Source organism: Recurvomyces mirabilis (genome assembly GCF_035927965.1).
Source record: "Recurvomyces mirabilis strain CCFEE 5264 chromosome Unknown scaffold_13, whole genome shotgun sequence".
Classification (NCBI taxonomy): Eukaryota; Fungi; Ascomycota; class Dothideomycetes; order Mycosphaerellales; family Teratosphaeriaceae; genus Recurvomyces; species Recurvomyces mirabilis.
Window position 1 is genome coordinate 532,653 of NW_027041947.1, and position 20,001 is coordinate 552,653.

Sequence of the window (20,001 nt, forward strand, 5' to 3'; positions counted from 1 at the left end):
TAAAAGGCATCTTCACGCAACAAAACATCGCAGTACCATCAAAGATCCGGTAGAAAGTGGCAAGATGCGTGCAGACAGATACATTATGCGTGTGCTTTAATGCTTATTGATGAGCGTATTGAGGGCTACCTCTCTGTTCAGCCAGCAGGATGACTCTGTGACGTTGCCGGAGCCATCTACATCCGAAGAACAAGACAAAGGGAGTCGCGAGTGTCGGCGAAAAAAGCTACGAAAGACGCAGGTCAAAGCTGTAGAAGCCACGACCTCAACAAGACGGCAGCTCGCTATTGTTGTTCGAGCAAAGCCTACATCAAGATCCAGCAAAGTGATCTCGCGTAGGAGACTGCATCTGAAACAATCAATGATATTCGCAGCACAGCTGGCTTCAAATAGCGAGCAACAGACCGAAACGACATGGTGAACGCCAGTCACATCTCGCAAAAGGAAGTCGAAGAACCGAGTGCTGGTTCCACAAGCCACCATCACTAATCATAGGAGCGCTTCCAGACTCTCCCAGTCACGAGTGTCCTATCGCTATGGTCCAGACATATTCCCTTTCCTTGAGCTTCCACGAGAGATCAGAGGCCAGATCTACGACGACTACATCGCCGACGACCGGACCAGTTCGGACACAAAGATCTATGGGTTGATTGCCCTGCGACATGTTCAGCAAAGCAGTCTCCACCGAACATTCCTGCAAGTTCACGGTGACCAGAATTTTATCCAAACGAATCGACAGATTGCTTTCGAGTTTGTGGAGACACTCCACCGCTTGAGAGCGAACATTGTGCATCATCTGTTCTTGATCGCATCGCCAAGTCATTCCGAACGTCCACGTCTGCAGCGCGCCGTGGTGACGGACCTCTTTAGTAGGCTTAAGAATGTTCGTCGCCTGGTCGTTAGTATCGGGCTCTCTCAGACCTTTAGAGAGAAGTACAGTGGGCTGAGTTGCTACCCTTCATGGCCTGGTCACTTCGAAGATGGAAGCGCGACTGTCCTCGTCCATCAGTTGACCGCTTGCACAAATCTAGAGGATGTCGTGATCGAGTGGGCATCAGCACTGCCTGGCAACTGCATCACCTATTCCTCTCATCGTGAGAAGCAGAGCCTTAAACTTCTGCACCTTCTGGAAGATGCAGTCGCGCCCCTGCCAAAGATTCGGCGATCTGCGAGTTTCGTGCACCATTATGCCGCTGCTTCCACACCAAAGATCGACTACTCGTACAGTAAGAAGAGCTATAGCTTCGAGGAACGCCTGGCTCGCCATGAACTCGAGCAGCAGGCGGAGCATGCGCAGGTGTTCGCCAAGTTTCTGCAAGACATGGGGGTCTTGTCTATGCCATTCCCGAAACATCAGGATTTGGGCTTCATCCTGCTATCGTGAGAGCACGACTGCCAACACTCACGACTGTTTCAAGTGCCTCTGCCATCAAGGTCGGCTTCAGGTGATGTATCATTAGCAAATCATATATCATCTGTCATATAGGCTTGATAACCCTGTTCTTCTTCTACTCAGCTTCGGGCTCATAACAATACCGATCAAGACATCAACCCGAAGCACTTCACTCCTGCCAATCGTACACCTGCCGGACCTTGATGACCTTCTGCCCTTTACTCCCCACAATCCTGCGCACCTGTCTCCGCTTCCCGTCGACAATGGCGAAGCCCATGACTTGCACCGCTTTCCACGTATCTGTCATACTCTCATTAGTGGCCTCGACAACTTCGTCGCCGTCCCAGTCCTGCTTAAGGAAGTCATCTGTGAGGTCAGCGACCTTTATGAAGCTGAGTAGATGTGTTAGCGTCACCGTCGAATATCGTGAACAGTGATCATGATACCGATTTTGTCCTTTCACCTGACCCCAGATGGCATTCTTCGTCTCCATCGGTTCCCAGTCTAGGACGCGAGCTTCTTGGTTCGTGATGCCTCCCGTTGAACGTTGCACCTGATCAAGGTGGGCTTTGCCACCGTCATCGGCGTACTGTTTCAAGACGACAGTGACTGTGCTATAGGCAACTGCTTTGCGGATGATCCAGCCGATGTTCTGCAGCTGCAGAAGCTCGTCCACGGAGTCACTGAGAGTCTTATTGAGCACGTAGGTGCCGTTCATGTCACGCGTAGTCTTCTCTGCTGGGACAGCCATGGTGGCGGATAGTTACTGGAAGTTGATAAGGTACTCGTCGACTGTGGACGAGCTTGTTTAAGTCTGTCTTTGGAAATATGGTAGCTGTAAGGAGTGATTTGAGGTTATGATTCAAGATATAGGTAGTCCAGAGAGCTCGTGCAACCGAGCAGCTACTTCAATGCCGGCATGTGATGAGACACATGCAGTACCTCATATTGAGCTGCAAACTCAGGAGCTCGAACAAGCCACTACGAACCTTAGCGAGAAACGAGACACACAGATATGGGGCGAGCATGTCATCTGCTCGTGCAAACGATGTGTACTCCCAGTGGCCTGTGCTTGTCGCTTGGAAGTGAACGAGAACTCGCCGAGGCTCAATTTTTGTGAAAGTCATGGCATACGGATGAGCGAGAACATGCTCCTCCTATACAACTTCAACACCAGGTGTAATTGCAGACGATGATTCATCACGCCACAGATAGTACGTACTACAAGCAGGCGACGAAAAGGCGTCGCAGAGCACCAGCATGTTTTACGACCTGAACATCCCGTATGTCGCCAACGATGCACATCTACCCAGGACATTGGCTTTTCTGAGCGAGCTGGGCTACGGTGTCGTTGCGCTCAACCATAGCATAGTTGGCAAGTTGCCGGCACAGATTGTAAGCATACTATCTTACACTCTTACATGAGATCTGTAACATATTGACCTTCTCCAGTCATGCGCCATACCTAGCCCGCTCCCACAAAAGGACATCCCATGCAAACTCGAGATCCGGCGCCGCGTCACGCTGACATTGACCGAATCCTACCAAAATGCTCGCCTCGCCGAGTTGGCAAAAGCCTACGACATTCTCGCGGTCCGTCCAACCGACGAACGCACACTTCAGCTTGCCTGCAGCAGTCTAGACTGCGACATCATCTCCCTCGACCTCAGTCAGAGACTCGGATACTACTTCAAGTTCAAGATGCTCTCTGAAGCGATCAAAAGCGGGAAGCGATTCGAAATATGCTATAGCCAAGGCCTGATGGGTGATAGCAGTGCACGGAGGAATCTGATCAGCAATGCTACACAGTTGATTCGCGCTAGTCGAGGACGAGGCTTGATTATCAGCTCCGAGGCGAAGGCGGCAGTAGGATGTAGAGGCCCTTGGGATGCGGTCAATCTTGCTACTGTGTGGGGTCTGTCGCAGGAGAGAGGGTTTGAGGCTGTGAGTAAGGAGGCGAGGAGTGTGATTGTCACGGCGCAGTTGAAAAGGACCGGGTATAGAGGCGTTATTGATGTTGTTTATGGTGGGGAGAAGCTTGAGGTTGTGGAGGAATTGAAGCAGGGTAAGGAGGGTGGGAAGCAGGGCAAGGAGGGCGGAAAGGCGAAGCAGAATCAGGCGGCTGTTAATGGGCAGAAGCGCAAGGCGGAGGGAGATGCCGATGGCGGCGCAGAGACGGCTGGACAGCCGATCAGCAAGCGTGAGGCGAAGAGGAGAGCGAAGAAGGCTCGCATGGGTGGCGAGGAGACCGATCAGGCTGCTCAAATTCCTGCTACGGGAGCTGTGCCTGCCAAAAATGGCGAGCACGGGTGAAAAGCATGAGGCGGACGATGTGCCTCATTTCGTGCTTGCTTAAGAAGGTCACCAGACGACGTACTTGGCTCATACGCAGCCGCTTCCTGCAAAGAGAAGCGTCGCTCATGAACAGCATATGGGCGTGTAGAAACATACAGCTTATCACGTGAAGCTGAGATCGGAGGGCTTACGTTATGCCTTTCGCGTGATCGTGTGTCAAGAAAGTCTGTTGGCGTAGACTTTGCCGGTAGACTTGACTCAAGATCTTCCGATATATTGTCCTAATATGATCATTGGTGAACAACATGCCTCGTGCAATCCATCATACGCTCCATATGTCGACTCATGCGCCCATCAAAGCTAACCACTTCCAGGGCCCAAATTTACATAATAAGGATTTCCACTCCACGTCTCATCGGAACCTCACCCAAGACTTCCCGAAGTGCCAGAAACATGGGATCAACCGCTGTTTAGCCTTCATCCAAAAGCTACCTCTAATTGGCTCCCCAACATCTCTTATCTCTGCCTTGTCCATGGCGTAGCAACTCTGCCTCCAAAGGGCGTTTTCCATTATGTATATTTTACGTACATTGACATGGGCTGCCGAAGCGATGGGCATAACAGCAGACGTGGTGGATGAGGGTGAGCGTGAGCGTGAGACCTTGCTAAGCCTCAGACGCATGTGCCCTTTCGTCAGACAAGGTTGGTTATAATAGTGGATGGGCACACGACATTGATCCTTCTTGTCCTCCTTCTCTTTCATGCTGTTTGTCTAGTCTTGGGCACGATTTGGACAGTCGATATTGACATTACTAGCATTCTTGAGAGGATCCAATGACACCAGTCACGCTCAAGCATCTCATCCTGATTACGGCCCTCTGCTCTACTTCGGATCCGGCGTGATCAGCGCTTTGCTTCTTTATCCCTGGAAACCCCAGTCGATAAGCCCTACAGTACATTCGCCCGTTGTGTAACAGGAATCAGTCATCCTTGATAGCGAAGATCGAGGGCACCCTATCTGGCTGTTTGACCACACGGAATATCTATACTCACCGATAGTCGCCTATAGGCCTCTATCGCGGATCATCTCGGACCCTAGTGCCTGCGTGCCTATCTCGACTTCACTATCTGGATACAGGCCTCATACGTCAGTAGTGCAGAACAGTACTGGTCCAGGCTCATCTGGTCGTGATCATGGCGACTCTAATGGCTGCTCCTCCACTTGCACCACGACCTATAGCCGCTTGGTCTGTACCAATGCCTTTCATGGATAACAAGGAGAAGCGACCGGCTCTGAAACAACTGCAACAGACTGCCCCAGCTGCACGTAGTAGGAAGGAAAGGCCATGTGATGGGTGTAGGCGACGGAAGTCAAAGTGCGTACTTCAGGATTCTGGACGATGTGTGTTGTGTGAGTTCCACAAGCAGGATTGTACTTTTGTTGAAAAGGCTCAGCCTAGGAAGCGGAAGTTGGATGAGGGTGCGCTGAATGATGAGAGTACAAGTAGGAGGAGTGAGAGCACCACTCAGGTGGCGAACACGGCCTCGAATGTGCAGCGATCGCAGGCTCAGACGCCTGTCATTCCAACCCCAAGCATACCGGCCGCACCTGTGAGAAAACCTTTTGCTGTGGACGAAAGTCTCAGTCTACAACGACATCGCCACTGCAAGCTCATCGGCCAGACGACAGCACTGGACGCATCCCTCATCAGCCTTGGCACATTCGATGAGAAGAACGAAACGCAATCACGACTTGGCAGACTCCGTCAAGTCCATACTGGTGAATACTTCAGCACCCACGACGATGCCGACGTAGCCGTTCCAGACGACGAGGCACGCGCGCTAGCAGAGATCGACGCCATTGTTGGGCAGTATGGCTCTACACTCATCGACATATACTTTCGCAATGTGCATCCCAGCTATCCGATCATACAGAAGCAGGCTTTTCTCGATCGACAGAGACATGGCGACAGACAGTTCAACCCGCCATTGCTCGCCGCCATGTACCTCCTCGCCTTGTCCTGGTGGGACCAAGACCCAATCCTTGCGCCTTTCCCAAAACCAGATATGAATCGCCTAGAGTACATCGCCATCACCAGCCTTACAATCGCCATGCAACGGCCCAAAATGTCCGCTGTACAAGCCGGGCTCCTCCTACTCCAAAGAGCCAAAGCGAGTACATGGACACTGACCGTGCAACTCGTTGCTCTAGGTCAAGACATAGGTCTCCACCTTGACTGCTCAGACTGGAGTATTCCACTCTGGGAACGGCGACTCCGCAAACGACTAGCCTGGGCCTTGTACATGCAAGATAAATGGTCTGCCCTGATGCACGGCCGACCCTCTCATATCAACCCCGCCGATTGGGCGGTCCTGCCACCCACTCGATCGGATTTCGACGAGACCATGAGTGCTACCATCAACCCAGCAACCACTACAGTAGGTCCTGGGCCTACGGGGGCGAGGAGCGCAGGAGAACCAGAAGATCCAGAGATCTTGAAGGGAAGACAGATCTTCATGCAAATGATCACCCTCACCACCATCCTCTCCGAGATTTTGACAACCTTCTACTCCACGACCGCCATCGCCTCCTTCGCGCGAGCAGGCCCCTACGCCACCCAACTCGTCCTTAATCGCGCGAAACCGGTGCAGATACGCTTGAAACAATGGTTCACCGATCTCCCGGCGGAATGCAAAATGGACTCATTCGAGACCGGGAAACTATCAGGGACGGGTTACTTGCATCTAGGCTACTTCGCAGCGGAAATAAGTATCCACCGCCGGATCGTGCAGTCACTCGACCCTGCGTCAGCTGCTCCTACTACTACGCCGACAGCGTCAAAGCCAGACCCCTACATCCTCTACATCTGCCGCAGCGCAGCCAAAACCCGCCTCATCAGCGCCATGGACTTCGTCAACCGTCTCCGTCCGGAACATCTCAGCGCGTTTTGGTTCTTTGCTTCCGCGGCCAATTTCTCGTTGATAGCGACGTTTGGCGCGTTGTTGCAGGCGAGTAGTCCGGGGCGGGAGGAGGTAGAGTTCTACTCTTCGCGTTTGAGGGAGTTTGGGTGGACGTTGAATGTTTGTGCGAGGCGTGCAAAGTGGGTGGGTGAGGCGGTGGGGTTGTTGGAGGGATGGGCGGAGGTGTTGGCGGGATTGGGGGAGAAGCCGGTCGCTGGTTTGCAGTATGTCCCGCACCCGAGCGCGAAAGGTCCGTTGGGTTTGCTGGGGTTGGAGGAGGGTGTGGATGATGGGATGGAGGAGGATGGGAGTGAGGGGGATGATGGGGATGATGGTGAAGGGGATGGTGGAGGTGAGGGAGAGGGGACGGATTATGGGGTTGGGGAGGTCATGGAGATTGATAGTAGTCATTGGGAGTATGCGTGAAGACAACGTGACGCATGGAGAGAAAGTGTGATAGGATAGAGGTGATACCCAGATAGAAATTTGTTTCACTCGTTATGGATTCGTCATACAAGAAAGCTTGCTATGACTACACGCTTTGGGATAAGGTCGCGTGCTCTCAATTGTTCCTGCGTTAGCCATATACCGTCTCGCCTCAAGCAAAACCGGCCAAGAAAAGCTGTGGTATCATTCCGTACCTCCAAGAGAAACAACGTGCGGGCAGCGTCCTCATTGCCGACAACCCGCCTCATGCACCAAACCAATCCGTCAGGTAAGCACATTCCGTGGAGAAAAGCTAAGAGAACTTCCACCGGTTCCCACACATAGTGCACTCGCAGAACGTCGTCAGCGGCTCATCGGCAGAACGGGTTTGGGCTTGGGTGTAGGCGACGCGGGATTGGCGGCATTTTCCACAGGTCAGACTTGAAGGAGGTCAGTATGCGATTCAAAGAGTGTCTGGGGGATGCGAGGGAAGGTGAGATTTTGTCTGAACGCAAAGAAGACCCCATATTCCATGCCCCGCCACAAGAGAGTGGTAGAAGGATGGAGTATGAGGTCTGATCTCGAATGTGCGTTCTGTGACTTCAGTCGAGGATGTATGGTAGGGTGGGTATACGCACGTAGTAGAAATCGCCTTCTCCTCCTGCGCCGTCATCGCCTTACTCATATTCTCCTTCTCCAACGCCTCGTCCAATTCCCTCTTCTCCTGGCTCTTCAACTCATCGGACGTCATGTTGACGAACCGTTTCGCGCCTATCTTCTCCTCTAGCACATCTCTTCGCAGTCCCTCATTCCCCTTCATTTTCAGATTCTGGAATAGTGACCGGATCTTCTGTTTGTAGGCTGCGCTGGTGTCCTGCTTGTGCGACTCGTAACACGCTAGTTCGACGGAGCGGGCGATGGTTATTACATTGCTGGGTGGGACAGTGGAGAGGTAGGCGAGGCCGTTGTAGATGAGGCCTATGCAGGCGTTGCGGGCGGGGTCAGCGGTGAGGGCGGTGTTGACTTCGTCGGCTTTAAAGTCTCGCTTTTCGGGCGGGACTTTGCTTTTGCGTGCTGCGGGTGCTGCGGGTTCCTTCTTCACAATTCCATCTGCTTTCGGTGCCGGACTGCTCGTCGCATCTCGGCTTGCTCCGTGTGCAGCTGCTCCTACTGCTCTCGCTGTTCCCGGCGCCGGTGAGCTCCCCTTATGTTTCGCACTCCCTTTCACATCGATCTTCCATTTGTTGATTAATTGCGAGGCTTGTTGGGCGACTTTGGGATCCTTGTTTTGTCTTAGCTTGTTGACTGCTATGCCGATTTTGCTTTGCCGTAGAAGGTCCTCGGTCGCTGTGAATTTGGTGAGGGGTTGGAGGAGGGAGAGCAGGGTCGAGGGAGGGTCGCCGCCTTCGGCTGCCTTGACGATCTGTTTGCCTGAGTCGGCCAGTGAGGCGGCGGTCATGGTTGTCGCCATGCTGGGTGGTGTGTCGCACGTGACGGCGTGGGAGGAGTGTGTGAGGGTGGCTAGAGTATGGATATGGCCCGTTGTTGTCGTGACAGTGGTGTTGTGCCCCCTGTGAGAGTTTGTGTGTTGATGTTCGTGGTAGTTGTTCATGGAAAGCACATCCATATGTACGGCCGGACCGCGCACGAGCCACCTTGCGCCGGCTGTGTCCGCAGGCTACTGGAGCTTCACATGTGCTCGCGTGATGGAAGTCAGCACCGAAAAATGTCTCGAGCATTCACTGAACTCATCGCATTGTCCCGATCGAGCAGGCACGTCAACAGGCAACAAGGTTTGTTGCCTGTACGCGAGAGCTATGTGAGGTACGTAATGAGATCGGACAAGCACGTGAACAGAACTCATCATGTTGACAGACCACAAATATGCGCTCAATGTGCCTTGAACATACGAAGATGGAGACGTCAAGGCCCCATACCACCATCGCCACCTCATAGACCTTTCAGCACGTATCCAGCACTATTTAAGAAAGGTGGCAAAGCAGCTCGTGAAGAGAAATCAAGCACATCTCCCACCAGTGCGAAAGGAAATGCCGGCGGCACAGCCACGGACGACCCCTTCGACTTCACCACCCTCGAAGCCGATATCGCATCTGCCGTGGAACGACTAAAGAACAACCTCTCGAGACTCCGAGCAGGTGGCCGCTTCAACCCTGAAGTCCTGGAGAATCTACGAGTACAGCCGGATAAAAGCAGTAACCAGACTGTGAAATTGAGTGATGTGGCTCAAGTGATACCCAAAGGACGGGTGGTGCAAATTATGGTTGGGGAGAAAGATGTGCGTCCATCTTCGTAAAGCCAGTGAGAGGATGTGAAGCTGACGAAAACACAGCACATAAAGCCCATAACCACCGCCATCCAATCCTCCACCCTCTCCCTGACACCCCAAGCCGACCCCACAGGCACCAACCCATTACTCCTGCTCATCAACATCCCGCCTCCTACAGCCGAGAGTCGGAAAGCCGTGGTCGACGAGGCTTCCAAAGCTGGCGAGAAAGCTGGAACGAGTCTGAGGGATGCAAGGGGTAAACAGCAGAAGAAGCTAAGGGCGCTGCAGGTGGCGAAGAGTGCACGGCCGGATGATCTGAAGAAGGCGGGGACGTTGATGGAGAAGGTTGTCGAGAAGGGGACGGGGGAGGTCAAGAGGATTGTGGATTCTGCTAGGAAGGTTTTGGAAAGTGGCTAGGTCCTGCCTCGCTACGCTGATCAACGCCCTTGTACTCCCATGGCAGAATTCTACTACTTCGCCAACAAATCTACTGCTCGTTGTCCCGCGGCGAGCACTATGCTAGGTTCTTTCGTGCTCCTAGTGTTGTACCTCACATTGCCCACCCTGACCTCAATGGCCCGAGGACACCGCCGCTTACACTATGCTCCGCACGATCACAGCGCCGACATCATATTCTCCATGCAGGCGTCGGATATGCAACCGGAAATGATTGAGTCCTTGACCAGATCTTGGCGGCACGAAGACATCCCGGCACACAGCATTGATAATGCTCTGGGCTACCGAGGAGTGGGGCTTCACCGTGAACGCTCTCCCGGTGGCGCTCCATATCGAGTTTCGTGCCGAAGCCGTGCTGGAGCGCCCAGCCGACTTGTGGACAGGCGAAGGGCTTGGTGTGGCGAAATGCATGTCGCCTGTTCTATCTGTCAGATCTTTTCAGCATATTCCTCCATGAGAAGGAGGCTTACTTTGCATCACTTTCGTTTTTGGGAAGGGTACCACACATGGCACATGGTGCCAACGGCACTATGCGGGATGTTGCTGATGAGTCTAGTGCATGACTGCCTAGGTGATTCCAAGATTGGATCTCATCTTTACCATGTTCCATGTCCGATACGTCCCAAGCCGGCCAAGCACATTGAAGATCAGCGAGCAAAGCCGATGCACTGGTGTCTTGTACGTCCAGAGTACTCGAGCAAGAACCCACTTGGAAGTCCGAATCGAGAGTTAGGTTACCGGTCTGGGTGGAAGTGGCGATGGTCGCTTGGCCGGAAGTAGTCGGACCATCGTAAGGACGCTGGTCAGAGGGAGGCTTATGCATTGCCGTCCAACTCTCGGTGTCATTCAGATACGCTCGGTAGGACATCGCGGTGAAAGTATAATCTCACTGTACTCATCAAATAGGTACGAGGGACGAAACGAAGCAGCAGTTGGGCGTTTTGGTGATGGCTACAGAAGGAATACATGTTGCTTCTTATATCTACAGTCAAGGGTGGCATACAGGTCTGTCGATGCCACTGGCCTTGTCACAGCGACTCTATGTGCGGTCAGTAGTGTGACAGTACCCTATGAGTTCTTCACTACACGCAAGCCCGAAGGATTCGCTTTGTCATTGAGCCACGACTTGTGGCCGCAGGGAGTGTGTGCTTCCTCCTGAGCCAGTCACTAATCACGAACAACAACCCTAGTGAGCAGGAAGTCAACATACCCTCGTACATTACGAGGGCATGCAGCTGTATGCAGATTGCGAGCAGTGGCTAAAAAGTGCTTTGCTGCTGCTGTTATGAGCCTAGACGGCGATGGAGCATGTAGGTCAGTGACTGGTCACTGATTGCGCCACAATGCCAGCCTTACGGGAAGCATCGGGCAATGTACTTCTGCTGCATCTCATTACGGCACAGGCCATTTGAAGGGATTGCTTGTTGATACGAACTCGCAGAACCAGATTGCTCGTTGCATGAAAGAATTGGATGTTACTGCTGACACATACGACACCGAATGGCGCCCTACTCATTGGAAGCACACAGAAGTCCTTCACGCAGTAAGAGCTCCGACGTTGCTGTTCGATCGAAAGAATGGTCAAGCCGTCCTTGGTACGAACGATCCGACAGGACTTGGAGAGCCGTTCTGTCGGATGTGGAGCATTACACAATTGCGACCTTACTGACGCTTGCCCTGTGCTGGCATCTATTCTACCTGCCTGTACTCATCTACAGAGCCGCTCCATCCAGCTTGACAGGTCTTGCAATGGCGCCCCTTGCACTGATAATAGCATTGGTCTTCATGGCTGCCTTGATATTTCGACCCGTGCCGACCTCCCTGGATGGTCGGGCAGCGTTCCTTATGCACATGGTGCGCACCACGGCAGTACTATTGTCCCTGGGTCCCACGCCGCTTGCCACTCACCTTCTGGATATCGTAAAAGATGTTCTGTGGTTCATCTGGGTTTATAGACCGCGTAAGCTGGACAAATATGGAAATCTTTCGCCGAAGCAAATTCTTGAGACGAGAGATGATACTTCGATTGGAAACTCCATCGGTGACAACATGCCTGCTAAATTTGGAAGAAAAAGGCCAGGGGATCACTCATCAGCGACCAGTCTGCGTTTGCTTCGTCGCCATAAGGACTCCTTCAAGGCCGTTGAACCGGGTAAGCCTCGCCTACAACGGTCCTTCAACCCAGGTCCTGGCCTACTCCAGCTCGCAGAATACCCGGAACTTCTCAACTTAAGATGAATCTACGGAGTGCTGCGAAGAGCAGCAAAGCCGCAGCTACAGAGACAGGAGTACGGGGATGTTTTGTCATGTCCCAAACATGAGGGGAAATGCCACAGATGCAGTCAATGCGATTCATTCTTTTTGGTGTACGAGTCCCGCATCAATGATGGCCAGACGATTTGTGCTTCTTGTACACTGGAATCTAGGAATAATCACGCACCTCTCAGGAGAACAACGGACCAAAGCACTGCCGATCTTATTCAGGCTCCAAGCATCTCTGCTGCTGTGGAGTCTGATGGCCAACCCCGGGCTGGTAACATCATGAGCGAATGCAAACTCGTGGACATCCTTGACAGCCGTGACCCTGCTAACAGACACTGCGACCAGGCATCTCTGGTCTCTCCTCTACACGGCTCCGGTCTTCTCTCGCCCGGCACGTCAACAAACCTCGGCGATGTAGACAATGGAGCTCAACATGCAGACCAACAAAGCCGCTGCTCTTCACGACGGGATCAGTAATCAGCCATGGAAGAGCATTCTATTGATGCGGACCTCCATCACGCCTCTAATGTGAGCACACCTGACCGCAGCAACAGCTCCGCCGACACATTGCCAAATGCGAACAGCTTGCAAAGCCGACTGGATCTTCTCCTCTCTGTCATCACCGAAGCTGATGATCTGCCAGCTCAGCAAGCTCGAGATGATGCTAGGCCCAGTAGCTCAGCATCTAGTATGGTACCACACAAAACGCCGCTACAAGCTTTCCTGCATTGCAAAGAAGATTTCCCACTATACTACACGCAGCGTAAGAAGACAGCTGTCAGCTCACCGCCGCATGTTCAGTCATTGCATACGAAGGACCATGCTCTCGTTGATGGTGCTGATACCACTCCCGGCACTTCTCCCGGTGCCAGCCAGTCTGCGAGACAGAGGGTAAGTGATACACCTGGTACGAGCACTCCGCGCAAGAAGGCGGCAAGCGACAGGTCGACAGGCTGATCAACCAGGAAGAAGCCTCCGAGACAGATGCTTCTAGTGGAGATGGGGATCGGGGCAAGCGACCACGGCGAAGCAAGGATCCCCAAGCACGATGCAGGCCTCAAGGCCTACAATGTCCATTCTACATAGGTGCTCCACATGAGTATCGACATCATGAGATGTCGTATGCCTTCATATCAAAACTACTGTAGGTCCAACCCTGATCGACCAGAATCGTACTTCGCTGATTGAAATAGGAAACATCTTCAGAGCGCTGAGCACCGCATTTTCGTATGCGCTGCTTGTGTCATGCGTTTCGGGTCGGCGCAAGAATTGCAAGAGCACAGCCACGACAAAGCATGTCGTGACAGCAGCTGCCGCCGCCATATACCCAGAGATACGATCAGTACAGGTCTGTGTGGTTGCACAACGACCTCGAAACGACAATGGCTTGGTATCTACCGCCTGATATATCCCGGAGCATGCGTTACCTCAGGAGTTTGTCGATGTCCCCGGCGGTTTTCCATTCACCGCTGCGGAGTCCTGCTTTGGAGTCCAGTCGGACACTGTCATGCCGGACTACTTGCATCAAGGCCTTGGGCAGCAGTCGGCGGCACATTATCTTGACATCAGCCAATTTGGGCGATATGACGAGCAGGGAACCGATCAGACTTACTGATGAACGATCCACCTCTTTGCGATGCCTACGGTGAGGTCATGTGGCCCGAGACATCGCAACTTCAGACCAGCTCAGAAGGCCTGCACGCTACTTCAGATGGCTCAGCGAAGATCAAGCTCAGCGACGCGACTCCAGTATGCATGGCACAGTCCACTGGTTTTCCACCTCTCCTACCATCGTCAGCCGACAGCAGTCGAAGCTCAAGCTCAATGCCACCACTCGAAACGTCGTCCATGCATCTAAGCGCTTTGCAGTCGCAATTCGATCTACTCGAACGGCACCTCAAGGCTCAATTCACCAGTATCACGCCTTCTGACGGCGTTGAGTGTTGCACCACGTGCGCGCCGTTGGCAAAAGATCTGGAAAGCACCAGAATGATGCTCAGGTTTGTTTTCAAGCGATTTCAGGCTTCTGGTAGTACGGAAGCTGCTGAAGGGGGGGACCTTGCTGAGTTCGTCGCAAGTGTGATGGGTAGTTGAGTGTCCTGCTGATATGTTACATGTACGGATCTGCCAGTAGACGAGAAGCCCTATCGCTTCGTGACGGATTCTCCGAATGGCAGTGAAACTGGTTCTGTCGTGGTCTGATCGTTCCTGTGACTGTCATACAATGTGGATCTACCATCTGGTCAGATACCAATGGGTGCCCAGCTGAGGGCATGGCAATGAATGAGATGCTTCCTAGGTGGCTTTGATCGCGGACTCAGACTTGCTCAAGTAGCGGTCGAGTACGTGCACCGTTGATCACTTCAGCGGTACTGGTCGCATCGTCAGCTAGATGCGTCCTGCAAATATGTTTCTTTCTTGCTCGATCCAAGGAATGTCGTCAGACGGGATATCGTCCGATGGAGTATCGTATGATAGAGCGCATAGTCTACCAGTGTATTATTCATTCTTATGTAAATGTAAACTCTTACAGCCACAGCGTTCTGGATGCAAATCTCCCTCAGAGGCTCAGAGTGCAGTCGAGGTGTAAAAGCAGTTCGCGAAACTGTCGCGAGTCACGTCACCAAGTCGCGACTCTCGGACTCCTTCCCGAGGCTCATCCTCAGAACTTCCATGAAGTACTGGCATAGCTCATCCACCACCACGACAATCACAGGATTCTATCATGGGCGCCCTCAACCTCGCCGAATGGCACAAGCTGCCCGTCTCCCTCAAAGAACTGTGCATCAACACCAGTCTCCGCTGCGGCCAATCCTTCCGATGGCGCAAGAGCGATGCGGGCGTCTGGTCCATGGCCCTACACAACCGCATACTATGTCTCCATCAGGATCCGGAATACCTCCACTACAAGTCAATACCGCCGTCGGCACTACAGACCCCACCTACACCGCCAAGCTCGAATCCGCCGTCGGTTGCACCCGAGACGAACGATGATACCCTTGACCTCCTGAAGCACTACTTCAACCTTACGCCGAACCTGACAGAACTATACCAGCAATGGTCAGCAGCAGACGCGAACTTTGCCAAGAAGGCGCCAAAGTTCGCTGGCGTACGAATACTGAAGCAGGACGCTTGGGAGGCATTAGTGGGCTTCATATGCAGCAGTAACAACAACATCATACGGATCAGTCAAATGATACACAAGCTTTGCATAAACTACGGCCCCTTACTCGGCCACTTCGAAGGAGAACCCTACCACGATTTTCCAGAGCCTGAGACACTCGCACAAGAAGGGGTAGAAGCAAAACTACGGTCGCTAGGATTCGGGTACCGAGCAAAATACCTCGCGACGACGGCACGAATTGTCAGTGAGAAGCCGAAGGGATGGCTAGAGTCTCTCCGCAACCCCGAGTCGCCTCTCCTTGGCGCAAAAGCACTCCCAGCAGGCGAGTGGGCTCCAGAAGGTCGCGAAGGCTATCGAGAAGCCCACGAAGCGCTCCTGGAACTTCAAGGCGTTGGTCCCAAAGTCGCCGACTGCGTCTGCCTTATGGGTTTAGGCTGGGGTGAAGCAGTACCAGTAGATACCCACGTCTGGCAAATCGCACAACGAGACTACAAGTTCGGCAAGGGCAAGCATGCTAGCTTGACGAAAGCGACGTACGATGCCGTGGGAGCGAAGTTCAGGAGTCTATGGGGCAAAGAGGCGGGCTGGGCGCATAGTGTGCTTTTTACTGCGGATTTGAGGGCGTTTGGTGAGAGATTGGTTGCTAAAGTTGAGAAGAAGGAAGAGGATGTTGAGGTTAAGGTAGAGGAGGGCGAGGAGGTGGAGACGGTGGTTGAGAAGGAGGTGAAGGTGGTGGAGAGGGGAATTAAGCGGGAGTTTGAGGAGGGTGAGAGGAAAGTGCTGGAGGTGGAAGGAAAGGTTGTGAGGAAGACGAAGCGGAGGAGGAAGGTGTAGATGTAGCGCTGGAGTAATATCGTGAAGTCGTGTATATGCGTGGCAGTCGCCTTCGTTCCCAGCTTTCGAGTGGCTCGAAGCGCACTCTCTCGCCTCACTTTCAGGGGCCTGTAGCTTGTGATGGTCATTTTTGCGACGACCACATGGTGAACATGTATTCACTGGTGCTTATAGCTATGCAAGCTTGAACGTGCACGACCGTGTCACCCAGGTGCCTGACGGATCGGGAGAAGGAGAGCAATGAGTGCATATGAAGTGATAGTGCTGGTCAGGTGTGGTACTCACGTGATGATGGAGATCTCTTCGGTGAGACTTTTGCTCAACCACCCTCTCTCGCGCATTCATGTCAAACATCACAGACTGATGTGCACATCCGCAAGAAAGAGCTCGGGTGAAATATCATCGTCGTGTGTTCAAATCACAAAGATCTGCTTCATGGCACGCGTGCGAGACCAAAGAAAGTCGTTTCTGGCGGAATTCAAGAATGAGGCTGCCAAGACGGGGGCGTCCTCTAGCTTGAGATATCTAACGACCAATGAGCTCAATATGCAAAGATGACCGGCCTCGACGCGTGGAGCCAAGAAAAACACCCTTGAAAACGTCGACCTCTGTGCCGCGAGAGTCCAGTTACGCAGAGTGGCAATTTTATTGTTTCTACAGTAGCGTCTTTGTAGATCAAAAAGCGTCTACAACGGAACAGAAAAGCGGTAGGAATGTAGCAGGATCGTCGCTCAAACGACAGTGTAGAAAGCTCTGATAGGTCGAGAATCAAAAAAACCCGAGACTCGCATTCGCGGGCATGCAAGTATCCATGTACATTGCATGTATTTTGGTTGAGAGCTTTGCAAATCATGTTGAACAAGCAAATCGTGCTGCCCAGCTACATGTCCATGTCTGCTTGTGATTAATATTGCCAGGAGCGAGGCGTGCCACGGTGATGACCGAATGTTGCTGCCAACTTCAAAGCAATCCGTCCAGTTTTCCGTCCAGTTTTCCATAGACCGCCAACACGACCTAGACTCATGCAACCTCTTTATGCACTTCGTGTCTAATCGCCATCAATTACCACGCTAAAGCCAAACCCCACGTCGAAAGAGGATCCCAGCCACCCAGCCGGAGCTTGTTCCAATCGTACGTCGAGCCACTCCGCGCGGCAGCATCTCACACACGCAGGCCGCTGCACAATCGGGCTCTCGGAGGCTGCGCGTACACCATAGCTTTATTTAATATTCATGCGGGAAGCATTAGTTCGCCTGCCAGTAGCTCTGCTCGTTCTCATAGCTTTTTTCACCTCCTCCATCATCGTCAACCAGTCTGGAAGACACACGCTCGTTTTGACAAGCACGTGGATAATCGCCGCCACCTGAACAGCCGGCCCAGGATCATCAGACAGTCACTGCGTTTGTCGCTACGCACCGCTTCAGACCGTTGAGTCCGTCACTACAGCTGGTAGCGCATCCGACCAATTCCCCGACACATCCAGCTTCAACGAACGACGATCACGAACCGCACCCTGTCCACCGCCGAAACAGACGGACTCAGACCCGCCCACGCCACTACTTCCCCAGACATTCAACGCGGCACCAACCATCACCGCCGGGCATGGACCAGCCGCCGTCATCATCGCCGCGTGCACGTTCGCGCGGCTTCTCCTTTCGCAGCGATAAGAGCGCTGGCTCCAAGGGAAAAGTGGACCTGACCGAGTCGCCGGAGGACAAGGCTCGTCGCGATAGTATCTATAAGAACACAAGCAAAGCTAATCCCAATGCTGCGCTCAATGAGGCGCAACCCGGTGGTAAGACATCCTTCCCCGTTATGACACTGGTTGCGTGATATCGTTCCTTGCATCATTGAGCTTTAGCTGTCGATAACTTTTTTTGCTTGAGCTTGGAGCTTCTCGTATTTCTTGACCTTATGTCAATCAGATCTTCATCATGACGGACATCGAGCGTGCTGCCACGAACGTCAACATTACTGGCATTCAGAGTGATGCTGATGTGAGCAAAGTACTCAACCTTACCGAGCAGTCGACGCTCGCATCACTACGATCTGGATCGCATAAGGATGTCAACGGCAATGTCATTGGTAAGCTCAGAATATCGAAGTGAAGATCCTAGTCCTCTTGCTAATGCTCATCAACAGTTGACCCTGACTTGTCCAACCCAACTCGTCCCCGTCTGGAGAGACCATTAGACACAATTCGATCATTTGAGAAGGCCATCGATAATGGGTACAAAAGAAGATCATCATACCTAGCTTCTCGTAAGTTGGCATGGATCAGGTGGAGATAAGAGCTACATCTGACACTCTACAGAACCAGCACATGACCCCAGCAACCAAAATGGCAGCAGGAGAAGTAGTGCCTACTTCGGTGAGTCTTCCCAGCGTAACTCCAAACGCCGATCAACCGCCAACAACCTGTTCACAGGCTACGAGTCCGGTCCAAGCCCTGGTCGACACTCCGCTATGAGCGGAGGCTACTACGGTGACCGCCGACCCGACAGCCAATTCGGTGGTAGCCCAGGCCAACAACGCCACCGATACGGCAACCGCGTCATGTCCGAAGGCGCCATGCCTTCACACCAACAACGACCATACGGCCAGCACAACTACCATCAGAGCCAGAATACGATGAACACCGATGGCAGCGATAGCACGGGTCCCTGGGCGAACAGCACAGACCCTAGTAGCGAGAATAGCTCGATTGACCGGAACGTGTACGGCAACAATGGCGGCGGATACGGACAGAATGGTTATAACAGTCGCGCACCTATCACGGAGGAAGGTAGTGCTGGACCGGCGTATGGTGGACCGGTGCAGTACCCTCAACAGCCGGCTCCGCGCCGTCCGATTCCGCTGGGAAATGCTACGGGTGAGCCTATTGCCCCGCCGCCTCCGGGCAAGCTGCCTTCGGCTGCGAGGGGCAAGCCTGGGCAGGAAGAGAAGAAGAAGGGGTGGTTGAAGCGCCGCTTTAGTAAGAAGGAGTAGTAACCACTAAAGCATCGATACGAACAATCACGAACTTGGGCTGCACAGTGCTCTGGAGGCCATGAAATTGTTTATTGATGGCGTTGAAATTGTGGGAGTGGATAATCTTGCATCGCCAGGCGTTTCTGGGTGTTTGGGTGGCGAGTATTGTTCAGCATGGCAGCAACTATAAGCCTGTATACGATGCGAAAGGAGATGGTGGTGTGCACGTTGGAAGTAACGGCAGGACTGCCGGTAGCGTCTCACGTTTGCATCAGCACACCGAAAATGGATACCGTCAGAGCTGAAGCAGACTTCGAAGGGGCGAATCACTCGACTCCTCGACCACGAAAAATTTGAGAAGCATATGCATGTGGTTGGAGCAGGAGTAGACAAAATCACACGGGCGGTGCTTCTGCGTGATCCACAATTCGAACTGTAATGAAGCATTTCCAGCGCCCAGACACGCCGCATCTTGAAGTCGTCCCTGCCTCATCGTGATTTCTTCTTCTCGTCAGCAGCGTCCATTTCTCGTTCCGTCTTGTCGTCTTGGAAGGCGACGATGATGTAGCCGATCAGGACGACGTTGGCCATGATTGCTGCTAGGGCTCCGGCGTATGTTGCGTTGCCTAGACGTGTGTCAGTCTTGGAGGTGTCCTGGGTGAGATGTGAAATGTGAGTATGTACCGGAGAACAAGAGATTGACAGATGCAAAGTAGGATCCTAGCGGTAGAGTGATCATGGCGAAGGTGAAGCCTAGGAGTTTTGCTATGGTGGCGCTATCATACTCATATCAGCCTCGTGATGTCCCGTGCAGCATATGTTGTTGGTATTTGCGTACGGAGCCACGGCGGGTGTAACATCGCTCTTGATGTTCGCGGTGTCGTCTTGGTCGAGGGCGGTCTTTTCCTCTGATATGATTCTTCTTTGCGTCGCCATAATTCGATCTTGTGAATGGTGAATACTCTTTCTTTGTTTCGTGGTAGCCTTTGATTG

General features: G+C 52.9%; 10 protein-coding genes across 10 annotated transcripts; 7 read left to right on the forward strand and 3 right to left on the reverse strand.

The window, feature by feature from the left end:
- Nucleotides 1–361: 361 nt before the first annotated feature.
- LTS14_005537 (uncharacterized protein) lies at nucleotides 362–1,384 on the forward strand (the record flags this gene model as incomplete). Its single annotated transcript, XM_064838235.1, has 2 exons — nucleotides 362–417; nucleotides 496–1,384. The coding sequence occupies 2 exons, from the start codon at nucleotides 362–364 to the stop codon at nucleotides 1,382–1,384; spliced, it is 945 nt and encodes a 314-aa protein (XP_064694320.1).
- Nucleotides 1,385–1,562: 178 nt separating this feature from the next.
- Nucleotides 1,563–2,144, reverse strand: LTS14_005538 (uncharacterized protein; the record flags this gene model as incomplete). The annotated part of the gene is made up of 2 exons (XM_064838236.1): nucleotides 1,563–1,785; nucleotides 1,840–2,144. 2 exons carry the CDS (start codon nucleotides 2,142–2,144, stop codon nucleotides 1,563–1,565), a joined length of 528 nt encoding a protein of 175 aa, XP_064694321.1.
- Nucleotides 2,145–2,653: 509 nt separating this feature from the next.
- Nucleotides 2,654–3,706, forward strand: RPP1 (RNA-binding RNA processing protein rpp1; the record flags this gene model as incomplete). Its single annotated transcript, XM_064838237.1, has 2 exons — nucleotides 2,654–2,788; nucleotides 2,846–3,706. 2 exons carry the CDS (start codon nucleotides 2,654–2,656, stop codon nucleotides 3,704–3,706), a joined length of 996 nt encoding a protein of 331 aa, XP_064694322.1.
- Nucleotides 3,707–4,882: 1,176 nt separating this feature from the next.
- On the forward strand, nucleotides 4,883–7,075 carry DAL81_2 (Fungal specific transcription factor; the record flags this gene model as incomplete). The annotated part of the gene is made up of 1 exon (XM_064838238.1): nucleotides 4,883–7,075. The coding sequence occupies one exon, from the start codon at nucleotides 4,883–4,885 to the stop codon at nucleotides 7,073–7,075; it is 2,193 nt and encodes a 730-aa protein (XP_064694323.1).
- A 435-nt stretch (nucleotides 7,076–7,510) lies between these two features.
- Nucleotides 7,511–8,546, reverse strand: tfs1 (transcription elongation factor TFIIS; the record flags this gene model as incomplete). Its single annotated transcript, XM_064838239.1, has 2 exons — nucleotides 7,511–7,580; nucleotides 7,714–8,546. The coding sequence occupies 2 exons, from the start codon at nucleotides 8,544–8,546 to the stop codon at nucleotides 7,511–7,513; spliced, it is 903 nt and encodes a 300-aa protein (XP_064694324.1).
- A 255-nt stretch (nucleotides 8,547–8,801) lies between these two features.
- LTS14_005542 (uncharacterized protein) lies at nucleotides 8,802–9,779 on the forward strand (the record flags this gene model as incomplete). The annotated part of the gene is made up of 3 exons (XM_064838240.1): nucleotides 8,802–8,899; nucleotides 8,951–9,371; nucleotides 9,426–9,779. 3 exons carry the CDS (start codon nucleotides 8,802–8,804, stop codon nucleotides 9,777–9,779), a joined length of 873 nt encoding a protein of 290 aa, XP_064694325.1.
- Nucleotides 9,780–12,563: 2,784 nt separating this feature from the next.
- LTS14_005543 (uncharacterized protein) lies at nucleotides 12,564–13,166 on the forward strand (the record flags this gene model as incomplete). Its single annotated transcript, XM_064838241.1, has 2 exons — nucleotides 12,564–12,971; nucleotides 13,065–13,166. 2 exons carry the CDS (start codon nucleotides 12,564–12,566, stop codon nucleotides 13,164–13,166), a joined length of 510 nt encoding a protein of 169 aa, XP_064694326.1.
- A 1,639-nt stretch (nucleotides 13,167–14,805) lies between these two features.
- Nucleotides 14,806–16,038, forward strand: OGG1 (8-oxoguanine glycosylase ogg1; the record flags this gene model as incomplete). Its single annotated transcript, XM_064838242.1, has 1 exon — nucleotides 14,806–16,038. The coding sequence occupies one exon, from the start codon at nucleotides 14,806–14,808 to the stop codon at nucleotides 16,036–16,038; it is 1,233 nt and encodes a 410-aa protein (XP_064694327.1).
- A 1,934-nt stretch (nucleotides 16,039–17,972) lies between these two features.
- LTS14_005545 (uncharacterized protein) lies at nucleotides 17,973–19,026 on the forward strand (the record flags this gene model as incomplete). Its single annotated transcript, XM_064838243.1, has 3 exons — nucleotides 17,973–18,123; nucleotides 18,181–18,300; nucleotides 18,353–19,026. 3 exons carry the CDS (start codon nucleotides 17,973–17,975, stop codon nucleotides 19,024–19,026), a joined length of 945 nt encoding a protein of 314 aa, XP_064694328.1.
- Nucleotides 19,027–19,497: 471 nt separating this feature from the next.
- VMA21 (vacuolar ATPase assembly integral membrane protein vma21) lies at nucleotides 19,498–19,944 on the reverse strand (the record flags this gene model as incomplete). The annotated part of the gene is made up of 2 exons (XM_064838244.1): nucleotides 19,498–19,634; nucleotides 19,794–19,944. The coding sequence occupies 2 exons, from the start codon at nucleotides 19,942–19,944 to the stop codon at nucleotides 19,498–19,500; spliced, it is 288 nt and encodes a 95-aa protein (XP_064694329.1).
- Nucleotides 19,945–20,001: the final 57 nt, after the last annotated feature.